The sequence below is a fragment of the Gadus chalcogrammus genome, chromosome 22, assembly GCF_026213295.1.
Source record: "Gadus chalcogrammus isolate NIFS_2021 chromosome 22, NIFS_Gcha_1.0, whole genome shotgun sequence".
NCBI classification, from domain to species: domain Eukaryota; kingdom Metazoa; phylum Chordata; class Actinopteri; order Gadiformes; family Gadidae; genus Gadus; species Gadus chalcogrammus.
The window spans coordinates 19,864,865-19,877,364 of record NC_079433.1 but is presented as its reverse complement, the minus strand read 5'-3'; the positions used below and the strand labels follow the sequence as shown (position 1 = coordinate 19,877,364).

Genomic DNA, 12,500 nt, shown 5'->3' with positions numbered 1-12,500 from the left:
TTACATTGATAGATTATTTTTGGATATAAGGATATGTTATATATCATTACAACTTTTCTACACCTGAGCCAGGTTAAACACAGGTTTTAACCAGTGTGTGTCTGTATGAATGAGAATTACAATAGCATCCACTTTAATCACTTTTTTTTTCTACTTTCACTTTTTTTTTCTACATACTGTAGTCCTAACACCTTCTCTCTCTCTCTCTCTCTCTCTCTCTCTCTCTCTCTCTCTCTCTCTCTCTCTCTCTCTCTCGCCCCTCAGATCGCACTGGGCAGCGCTCCACCATGCCCGACTCACCTGCAGACGTCAAGACACAGTCGAGGTTGACCCCCCCCACCATGCCTCCTCCACCAAGCACGCAGGGAGCCCCCCGCAGCAGCTCCTACACCCCAACCACACGTGAGTCCACCCCCCCCTACACCCCCACCACATGTGACTCCACCTCCTCCCCTACACACACCACTGTATCAATAAAAAAAAACAATAATCAATAATCCTCACCAACAAGGTATATAATGTAGTTTGCTGTGGTATAGGCTGTCCGCCGGTAGTGATATAATAAGCTCTTCTACAGCATATGCCATTAGAAAAACCAATGTGGTTATGTTCGCTGTTGTGGGTTAAGCTGTTTGCATAATGACAACAACTGTTCTACCATGAGCCTTGATTGTTTTGACCCGTCAATACAATCAAAATGGTCAAATTGTTGTACCATTGGATGGTGGCAGGTTCATTTTGGACAGGTATCACCCATCTATTTGTTTAACTCTTGTTCTAAACCCATCGCCACCCATGCATTCATTCGACTTGGCAGGTTTAACACTCACTTCAACATCCAAGCAGAGGCGTATACAAATAAAGGAGCAGTATCTACATCAAACACCTGAGCAGCAATACAGAAAGAGCAAAGCATGGTGCTAAGTGTGTTGACCTGTTTTAATGTAGAAACCTTTCTTCATGGCAGCAATACGCACAGATTCCATACAAACTGCATTAAGCAGTTTGTTAAAAAATCCAGACGTTTCCAAGAACAACTCCATCAACTCCCACACTTTGGAGATATCAAGAGCTTTTGTATGATGCACACACAGCCCCTGCCGGGCAAATTACCCCCTGGTATTCACTTAGAAGTGCACACTTAACCACTTGCGCGAAGAGTGCTGGAATCAAACACTCACAGGCCTGTGGTTCAGAACTGAGTCTTCTTCTGAAGAGCTACTTTTGTCCTTTCCATGGAAGCTGTATTTACTTTTTTACCTTATTTTTCTTTCTTCTCTTCTTTTGTTCTCTCTGGTATTCTTGCGTGCATTCCTTCTTGATCACTTCCTCGCTTGTTGTCCTTAGCTCTCTCTCTCTCTCTCTCTCCCTCCCTCTCCTATCCTCTCTCTCTGTCTCTCTCTCCCTCCCTCTCCTATCCTCTCTCTCTCTCTCTCTCTCTCTCTCTCTCTCTCTCTCTCTCTCTCTCTCTCTCTCTCTCTCTCTCTCTCTCTCTCTCCCTCTCTCCCTCCCTCTCCTATCCTCTCTCTCTCTGTCTCTCTCTCCCTCCCTCTCCTATCCTATCCTCTCTCTCTCTCTCTCTCTCTCTCTCTCTCTCTCTCTCTCTCTCTCTCTCTCTCTCTCCCTCTCTCCCTCCCTCTCCTATCCGCTCTCTCTCTGTCTCTCTCCCTCTCCTATCCCCTCTCTCTCTCCCTCCCTCTCCTATCCTCTCTCTCTCTGTCTCTCTCTCTCTCCCTCTCCTATCTCCTCTCTCTCTCCCTCTCTCTCTGTGTCTCCCTCTCCCTCCGTCTCCTATCCTCTCTCTGTGTCTCCCTCTCTCTGTGTCTCCCTCTCCCTCCCTCTCCTATCCTCTCTCTCTCTCTCTCTCTCTCTCTCTCTCTCTCTCTCTCTCTCTCTCTCTCTCTCTCTCTCTCTCTCTCTCTCTCTCTCTCTCTCTCTCTCTCTCTCTCTCTCCCTCTCCTATCCCCTCTCTCTCTCCCTCCCTCTCCTATCCTCTCTCTCTGTGTCTCCCTCTCCCTCCCTCTCCTATCCTCTGTATATCTGTTGCTCGCCGCCCTTACTTGATCTTGTCTGTGTTTACTACCCTTCTCCTCTGCCTTCTCCCTCTCTCTGGCAATTTGAAAAAAAAAACGAGGATGGTTTCCTGTCCCCAATTAGCGCCGGGGCTTCTCTGCGACGCGAGACGCCAAGACACGCTGTCTCATTAAGCACGGCAAAGGTTTTAACAAAGCAGCGGGCTTTGATTTCCACCACGCCGACGTAATTGTCTCCAGATGCAGCTTGAGTATCTTGCGACGTATCGCTCCCTCTCTCCCTGTCTCTCTTTAACTTTCCTCTCCCAGCCGTCTCCCCCTCCTCACTGTCGTGGGTTTGGACCTGGGCCAGGGGGAGGTTCACAACCCTAATCTTATTAAGAGGAGAAGCTTTGTGCCTCCTCCGGGTCTGAACTCATTGCTGCTCCGCCTCTCCCCACTCCAGGGCTCTCCCGCCTCCTGTTCCTGTTTAGACTGTGTGTGTGTGGGTGTTTATATGTGTGGATGTGTGTGTACCTCACTCTGTGTAACATTCGACCAATTCTGACATCCTGCAAGGTGCCTTTCTAGTAATAACTTCACCATGTCTTGGCACCTCTATATTTATACTTTTGCTAAACATTCAGCAGACCCTCTATGTCCAGGGTCTACCTCTAAATCCATCACATAACGTTTTATTCGATCCCCTCTGTTGTGTCTTCCAGTAACCAACGGCAGCAGTCACTCCCCGACGGCGCTGAATGGCGCCCCCTCCCCTCCTAACGGCTACAGCAACGGCCCCAGCTCCTCGTCCTCGTCCTCGCTAGCCAATCAGCAGCTGCCGCCGGCCTGCGGCGCCCGGCAGCTCAGCAAGCTGAAGCGCTTCCTCACCACGCTGCAGCAGTTCGGCAACGACATCTCGCCCGAGATCGGGGAGCGCGTCCGGACGCTGGTCCTGGGCCTGGTGGTGAGTGGGGCGGGCCAGAAGCCAAACATCTAACATCCCACTGGAAGTCTTTTACTGTCTCATTTTCAGGAATGAATTGCAGATCGTTTTTTATTTTTTTTTATTTTTAATGTTTCAATAAACATATGGTAATGCGCGTTTTTGAATAATCCTATGAATTAATTTTAATGATCGTATTCATGTGGTATACATTTTGCCATCTGTTGTGCGACCAAAGCAGTTTGCCTGCTTATTTAAGAGGTAGTGATAGAATATTTTTCTAGCAGTGAGTTCACAACGTGAGCTTCAGTTCTTCAGCAGATGTGTCGTTCATCATGTATGTTTTACATTATATGGAACATTATATGGATTTGGGAAAGGTCAATACGGGCAAGTAACGTAGTGAGGTCTTGAACAAGTCTTTTGCAGGATGGAATGAACTCAGACCGTTCGACTAGTCAACAAAAACACCCAAACAATCATCTGTTTGACTATTCCTTACTGTCTCAATCAAGATCAATTTAATGCTAGCTTTTGATGAAGTACTTTTTGTCTTTTGATGAGGCGATCCCTAGTTTCAGAAATCAAAAAGAATGCAGGTCAAATACGTCTTCCAACCACACACAGATCGTTTTCCCACAGAACCACTTTTTCTCTGCGATTGCCCAAAGGGGAAAATTGGTCACCCACCCAAATGTTCAAGACAACCACATGTTCAACCAAACAACCACATGGAGACATGTTCAACAAGACAACCTCATGGATACATGTTCAATAAGACAACCTCATGGATACATGTTCTATAAGACAACCTCATGCATACATGTTCAATACATCACATCCCAAGAAGACTTATTCCTAGCTCAGCGAGAAACATCCAAAAATAATTAATCAAAAGACATCTGCTAAAACATTTGATGTTAAAAAAATTGAAGCTTAAAACATAGAAGAATATAATTTTCTCTTGGAATCATGATGAGCCCACCAATATAATAATCATAATTATCATAATCATATTGTCATTAATTATGATTAAACAATAATTGCATAATTATTCTACATATTTAGTAAACCATGCTGTCTTTAGGTGAGTTAAAACAGAATGTTAACCTGGTTATTCATGTGATTCTTTAGCTGAAGTACAGATGTCATGCCAAACGATGTATTAAGAATCAACAAAAGAGATACATCAGAGATACTTGAGGGAAGGAAACAAGGGAAAACAGAAATAGTGAGTGAACGCTGCACTGAGAGAGGGAGGAGGAACAAAGACAGTTTTTATTTAATGATCCGCACAGAGCATAGCCTCAATTTGAGTTCAGAATGTTTACTTTCATCGCCTCTCCTGTGTACTTTCAGGTACTCTCTCTCTTTCTCTCGCAATCACTCACTCACTGCCTCTATGCCTCTCTATCTGATTTATTTCCTTTTACTCCAATCTCTCTCTCTCTCTCTCTCTCTCTCTCTCTCTCTCTCTCTCTCTCTCTCTCTCTCTCTCTCTCTCTCTCTCTCTCTCTCTCTCTCTCTCTCTCTCTCTCTCTCTCTCTCTCTGTGTCCCCCTCGTTGCCTTTCGAAGTGAGTGACATGGTTAATTAGCTAGCTGTGTCCTGGTGTTAGCAGGAGGAAGGCGACTCAGGAGGCTTTGCTAGCTGTCAGAAAAACAGCTCCTGTGAGCAATCTGGGACGACAGATGTAAGGCTGAGCGAAACAAAACTCAGTTCTGGGAAATAACTGGAGAGAGAGAGAGAGTCTGAGTAAAAAACATTATTATAATTAGATGTTCCTCCTCGCTTGGTTTCTCGTTTTTCTTTCACTTTTTTTGTACCTTGCATGGTTTCGTGCTTGTTTTATAGCTCATTTATTTCTCCCGCTCTCTCCTTCTGTCTCTCGCCTCCTCTCTTTTTTGCTTGGTAATACGCTAGTTTGTATCTGCTTTGTGGAAATGCATTGTGTTGAAAATTTACAACTAACCTCACTCCGGTTAGTGGAAGAGAGGACGAGGCAGAGGGGAGAGAGAGAGAGAGGGTAACCCGGTGGTGATGTCGTTTATGGTTGCTGTTGTTTTATTTTTGAGATGGTTTGAAGTCTAGTTGGTGGACTACCTGCCAGTTCAACAGAACCAGCATGAGGGAGATAAATATAACCGAGCTAGCTTACATGTTCACACACACGCACACACACACACACAAACACACACACACACACACACACACACACACACACACACACACACACACACACACACACACACACACACACACACACACACACACACACACACATCAAAAGCACAAATTCCAATTCAATGTTACAGTAATGCTTCTTATAAGCGCCATCCTTGGTCTGATTGTGATGTGTGTGTGTGTGTGTGTGTGTGTGTGTGTGTGTGTGTGTGTGTGTGTGTGTGTGTGTGTGTGTGTGTGTGTGTGTGTGTGTGTGTGTGTGTGTGTGTGTGTGTGTGTGTGTGTGTGTGTGTGTGTGTGTGTGTGTGTGGGAGACAAGCAGCCGGTTGCTTGGCTTCTACTGGTAGGTAAACACATGTGTCTCTAAGTTGTTTTGTTCTTCTGATGTTATGAACGACAGATAGGGAGACGACAGAGACAGGGATATCGCTGTCTGTGAACATCCTATCAGCATGGCTTAAGCCTAAGGGAGGGGCTATTTAGAAAGAAGGAGGAAGATATTAATAGAAAAAGACTTGTAACTTGTGTATGCTGTTGTGGATGTTGTAGTGATAGGCTGACAGTTATTTTTTCAGTTTTTGATCTTTAGGTAAGGCCTATCAATTCATTTTTTTGAAGCCCAGGTTCACATTTTTAAAGAACAATTCAGTTCAATCACCTCATGTGAAACAGAATTACCATAAATACCCTAAACCTTAATATTAAAACTTAAAAATCAAGTGAAGATGTTACAGTTTTTCTCGATTGCATACGCACAAAAAAATGAAACTATATATATATAATTTAACAATTCTGAAAACTTGAAGCTCATGTATCAGCTACAAGACTCCAGACTGCTAAACTCTTAGCACGATTCCATTGTTCGCATATCTAGAAATTCTTAATCACATTTTTGCAAAGGTCTAAGCACAAATCTCATCATTTAGCACACTTGGTTCACCTGGAAAACACTGGCCTTCAAAACGCCACACCCAATTACCAATTGGTCTCACTCACTTCTCACCTGTTCAAACTCTACTGGCAAAACACTTCAATCATGTGTCAGAGCATAAAGAGGCCTCAGGTGAGCTCTGCTGTGTTGTAGATGAGCTCCTCTGGCCTGATCAGGATCGGAGGAGGGATACAGACTGATTTACATGTAGATCTGTTTCACTGCATTTATATTCTTTTTTTTTTTTTTGGCCTATAAAAAGCTTTTTTTGCAGTCAGTTCAGCTAAACATTTTACTGTATTACAGTAACAAATAAATATGTGCTTTGTTACCTGTTTGTAATTGTGCACTGATTTCATCATTATATCCCCTGAAAGACAGTCTAAACATTTTATTTTACGGTAGTGTTTTTCATTTTACTTATCAATGCAATTACTGTATTGTGAGTTGCAAAAATAGGTAACATTGGTGCATTCTCAGAAATCCAACAATGTTGCAGTATCACCTATAGGTCTACACAGTATGACTCTTGGAAGCTGGAATTGTGAGTTTAGCCAATTGGAGCTCATTGGATAGATAGATATGCATTATAACCTATTCTGATACGAATGTGTCAATGCAATATTTATATGATATATTCATAACATTGTATGACAATATGGCAACATTATTTATATTGTTTTGTACCATACCATAGCAACCTATTAAACTTGGAAAAAAAGGAAGCTATTTCTAAACAATTGTATACATTTAAATATTTAACATGGCCTCATGAAGCCAGAACATATTTAAACAGTATTTTGATGGAAGTCATTTAAATTTATTACACCAGTGTTTAATTGACGCTCTCTAAGAAATATTCATATGTTAGCTGTGTTAATCGTTTAAGGTAAAAAAAAAATCAGTTTTGAGAAGAGAGAACATGGTTTTCAGTGCAGTGTTTCATTTTGAAAGATATTTGTGGAGTTTTGACAAAATGGTTAACTCTTTTCAGTTTTGTGTTTAGAGTTTTGAGAAACTCAGCTGTAGTTCATAAAAAAAAATGTAACGATTGAGAAAACCACCCATTGCACCGAAGTTTCAATCCATTAATTATGTCCTCGAAATCGAGTCCATTCCATACGAACTCAAAAATATATTTGATTATTGTCTGTGCAAACTATTTACGATTATGGGTGGATCCATTCATGTTCATCACTGACGGGGAAGCAGTCTGAGACGGTGATCTGCCAACAGCCTTGGAATGTGAACATTAACTGCATCAAACGTATTCTTTACTTTGTCAGACGCAATCAACACATTTTCGTACAGTTCACTTCAGATGTGACTTTTCTTTTTTCTGCTTGCTATTGCTGCCACTTTAAAAGCCCCCTCTTGCTTAAGGCCAATTTAAACAGAAACCCTGTTATTTATTTCCCCCATGCATGGCAGCATTTATCATAAAATTTTACTTTTTAAAGTCACTCTGTAACCAAGAGATAAAACACATTGGAAAGTTAAGCATAAAGCAATATCACAACAATCGGGCGGAGCGCAGTGAAATGTTTAGCGGCGTGTCGAAGATTGATTACAAATTACTTTTGTTCCTTGGATAGATTCATCATGAAGCATGCAGTTATGTTTCTTTATCTGCAGATCCACGTTGTCTGGCTCTGTGCAGCGACCTATAAAAGAGGAAATAGGAACTACATTAATGTTTAAATACAGTGTTTTGTGTCTCTTGATGAAGATGTGTTGTCCCGTTCATTTGATGTGATGGCTTCTCTTTAGTTCTTCTGCAGCTCTCTTTCTCTGTGGCCCCCGGCCATATGCTTCCTATTACCGAGCCCAAATCATTCACTCTGGTCCAGGATACAGTTTAGCTTCCAATACGTAATATTATCGCTTAATGTCTTCCACATGGATTCATGTGTTTTTTCCTGTTTCCTTCCTCTCTTCTCTCTCTCTCTCTCTCTGCGGCAGAATTCAACGTTAACCATAGAGGAATTTCACTCCAAGCTCCAAGAAGCCACCAACTTCCCTCTGCGACCTTTTGTCATTCCCTTTCTGAAGGTAAATATATCTTTTCAATTTGCTAGAAGAACTGCAACTGCACACAGAGGGGCTGCCTGCCTGACCAAATCTGGAAAACATTTCTTTAGCCCAGACACAGATGTGCATACCTCTATTCATGTTGTTTTTTCACCAGGCTCTCTCTCACTCATTCTATCTGTCTCTCTCTGTATCCCAAACTCACTTTATCCTCCTCTTCTTTTCTGTATTCACTCTCTATATCCATATATGTATATCCAAGCACATATCGATCTATTTATCCATCCATCCATCCATCCATCCATCCATCCATCCATCCATCCATCCATCCATCCATCCATCCATCCATCCATCCATCCATCCATCCATCCATCCATCCATCCATCCATCCATCCATCCATCCATCTATCTTCTATGCTATCTGATTAAATGGGACCATTGTGTTGATGCTAGCTCACTTCATAATTCCACCATAGTATTTAGACAGTAGCAGAGATTTGTACACTGTGTTTCTTTCCTGTATTACCCAAGTAGTAGGGCAGTGTTTGGTAGGAGACAACGTCCCCTTTTCATCCCCTGGCCCAAATCAAGACAGAAGCACACTCACACACACACACACACACACACACACACACACACACACACACACACACACACACACACACACACACACACACACACACACACACACACACACACACTGATCCTGCCTCCTCTCTCTCCCAGACCCCTATGTAAAGTAACAGATTATATATGTTATTTTCGCCTCTCAGCCACATTTGTGGCGAGTCATTCCCATTTGCAGCCATTAGTGGGGCGCTATGGGCAGAACTCCTCCCCCCCCCCCCCCCCCCCCCCCCCCCTCCGCCTACCACCGCCCATTTATCACTGGGCTGTTGGCTTCATCCAAGCCAGCTGCCTGGCGTCTCCACAGCCTCTGCTGGGAGGTGGGAACCCAGAGGAAATGAAGAAGAAGAAGCAGACATACTTTTGCGTGTATTGTGTTGTACGTGTTCTTACTGTAAAGGGGGCTGAGGGAATCAAATCATTCAGATTGTGGAATGGTGTGTGGGTGGTCAAACGTGTGTGCGTGTGTGTGTCTGTGTGTGTGTGTGTGTGTGTGTGGGGGGGGGGGGGTGTGGGGGTGGGTGTGTCCATCTCTGATAGGTGTCTCTAGAATGTGTCTCTCTGGAGGTGAATCTAACGGTGTGTTTTGGAGTAGCACCGGTTTGTCTGGGTCTGATGAGGGATGCAGTTGGGGGGCTGGTTGAGTCCTGGGATGAAACTCTGATCAATATGATGGCGAGCAGAGTAGTGTGTGGGGGCGGGGGGGGGGCTGAGCCAACAACAATAGAACCATTTGTTTCTATTACGCAGCGCTGGAAAGGTTCGCTCTACACCAACTCGGTCACACTCTCTCCTGGCCTCTCCTGGAGGTTTCCACCCCTAACCACAACGCCTCTCCCTCTCTCTCTCTCTCTCTCTCTCTCTCTCTCTCTCTCTCTTGCTCTCTCTCTTCCTCTCATTGACTCCCCTGTTCTCAATCCTCTCTTTTGTCACTATCTAGGTGTATCCCTCCCTCTCTTTCTTAGGTGCCATAAAATAAAGTTACCTCCTCACCTGTTTCCACTCCTCTCCTCACCTCATCTCTACTCCATTTCCTTCTCTCTTTTTCCCATCCTCTACTATCACCACCTCCCCTCTCTCTCGACCGCTCCGCCCCATCTTCTCTTCTTGTCTCCTCTTCTCTCCATCTCCTTCCCTCGCCAGATGGTAAGTGCATCACTGACTGCAAAATCAAAGATGCATCCTCTCTCTCTCTCTCTCTCTCTCTCTCTCTCTCTCTCTCTCTCTCTCTCTCTCTCTCTCTCTCTCTCTCTCTCTCTCTCTCTCTCTCTCTCTCTCTCTCTCTCTCTCCCCAGTCTAATTTTAGTGCCTTCTCTCTGCGGGGCCTTTAATGCCAGCTACCATATGGTAGCACAGAGCTGTTGGCAGTGGGAGGATGTTGGGGGGGGGGGGGCTTTTATAGGTGCGTAGCAGCACAGCTGCAACAATGCATGTCAGGGCTCGGAGTTTGTCATTAAGCTAATGTTACCCCCCCGCTCTCCCCGCTCTCCCTTATTCCATTGCACCGTCCACACACGCATGCTCACACATACGCATGCATACACACAATCAAATGGAGAGATTAATAATCTCTCCCCAACACCCCCTCCCGCCTCTAACACCAAACCACAACTTAGTTGCGGCTGTTTGCTGGAAGCGGGGAAATCATAACCCGTGCAGCGGGAATGACCTCATCTGTCACTGGAACACGTTCCACACGGGACGCCCATCTGACAAACTAACAATAACAATATGCTCATCTGTTCTCAAATCATTCCTTTATTCTCCTTTCCTTCCCTCTGTGTGCAAATTTTATGTCTAGCCCCTCTCTTTTGTGGTGACGTGAGGAATGTTTTCATCATGGAATAACCGGACCGTTCTGCTAGACAGAAACAGTATAATAGTCTTATTTTGATATGGCAAAAGGTGATCGTACCCAATCAACATCCAAGAAATGCTGCCTCAGTATTACCTGCATTTTGTTAGAAAGCCTACAGGAGCAAAAACACTGTACTGGATCGTATGAAAAAGGATCCAGCCCTTATCTCTGTTATATATTCCTTGACCTAGGCTATTTTTAAATGCTTCCACTATCTCCGGGGTAATTAGGACGACCTACAATTAATGAAAGATGGATTCACTGTGGTCAGAGGAATCCTTTTTTCTGAGGGTAATTATGATAATAAAAGATTAAGGGACCATTAACTCGGACAGGTGAGGTGAGGGACAGCATCTGAGTTTTATACATGTAGTCGAGGGAGGCTTTAGGTGAAGGAATATTAGTACAGTACTAGAACCAGCAGTAATGGTTCTGTTTGCATTGATTTGTCTTTCATTCAGATGATGTTAATGGAAATAAGACGGGAAGGCAGGAGGGAAGGATGGAAGCAGCAAAGGGTGGATCAAATCTAGATAAAAATAGTTTATTAAAGGATGAAAACCCAGACGTCCAGCTCTTAGGCTAAACACGGCCTCATGAAAAACTGAGCCCACTCGCACCCCTCGCCAACAACAGTGCACGGCAACGCAACACTTTCATCATCCCCCTCAAAACACTCAGCCAGCCCTGTGTCTTTGAAGTGCACAGGACATGCCTGCCATGCCCATGCAAGATTGCCCAACCCCTGTTATACTAGAGAATTGGAAAATTGAAAAGAAAATAATAATAATATATATATTTGTATTTACCTTTGAAGGTGGCCCTCTCCTTCATCATAGTGATACTTTGTGAGTTTGTGTTCACACACTAAGCCCCTGTCCACACAGACGTCTTGCACGTTTCTGCCGACCGTCCAGGCGGACCCGTCGTTTTTGGTGCCTGCAAATGCACTTTTTGGAAACCTGCCTCATTCATCAACCGTGCGTAGAAAGGGTTCTGAATTTTCTCTTACGAATTAAATTTAGGATGTGCGGAATTGTAGATATTTATCAAACGTGCGTAGGGCAATCGTACGCACATCAGTAAGTAATGAATCTTGCTAAATCCCACCTGTTCTTAAGTAACATGCGCGTTCACGCTCAGACCATTTGCATTTAGAAATGCCTCCAATTAACCATATATGGTCACAGACTTCGCTTTCCTTACCAAGGAAAGGGAAGTCTGTGGCCCCCTTCTGGAGATGCTTCCCCTGCGATCCGACCCTGGATAAGCGGTTTGAATGTGAAGATGAGGTCACACCGCATCCTTTATCAACCATGAGAATGTGTTTTTCCCCTAACCACTATAATGGCAAAGAGAGCGAAGAAAATAAACTTCTCCAACACTAACGCTCAAAAACAAGCTACTTTTTGGTTAACTTAGTGCACAAGACATTACAAATTAAAGAGAGCTTGCTGCATGGGAAAAAGTGACTGATGCAGTTAATTCAGCTGGGTCGGGAGTCACAGCCCACAGAGGTGAGACGTCAGCAATTCGCAAAGCAGATCAACGCGATCTTTGAAAACGCGCTCCCTGCGGAGAGCCTATGGTTTGCTAGATCTTCAATTAACGCAAGATAAGCCATTGCACTACATTTCCAAAATTTTTCACAGCTGTCTTTCATAGGGTTTGACACCAATTTCTGTTTAAAATTAGACTTTTATTTTTTTCTAATTAAAGGAAACACGGGACGTATATGGATGTTGATTGCTTGATGCATACGTTGACACTCTTAAATGCTTTGCTTTTTGCCTGTAATATCGCTATTCTACCAGTAGATTTGGTTCGTACGCATGGCCACAGCTGTGCTTGTATTTACACCCATTCCAAGTACAAATACATTTTGTCGAATTTCATATTTTGCGTGGCAATG

General features: G+C 43.8%; 1 protein-coding gene across 6 annotated transcripts in view; it reads left to right on the top strand.

Moving 5' to 3' along the window:
• runx1t1 (RUNX1 partner transcriptional co-repressor 1) overlaps positions 1-12,500 on the top strand; it is a 69,124-nt gene that overhangs the window by 36,559 nt on the left and 20,065 nt on the right. For all 6 annotated transcript variants that reach the window (XM_056582356.1, XM_056582352.1, XM_056582355.1 and 3 more), the window contains 3 exons: positions 265-402; positions 2,738-2,979; positions 8,035-8,124. In XM_056582356.1, the coding sequence (XP_056438331.1) occupies positions 265-402; positions 2,738-2,979; positions 8,035-8,124 (470 nt within the window). The remainder of the gene's footprint in view (positions 1-264; positions 403-2,737; positions 2,980-8,034; positions 8,125-12,500) is intronic.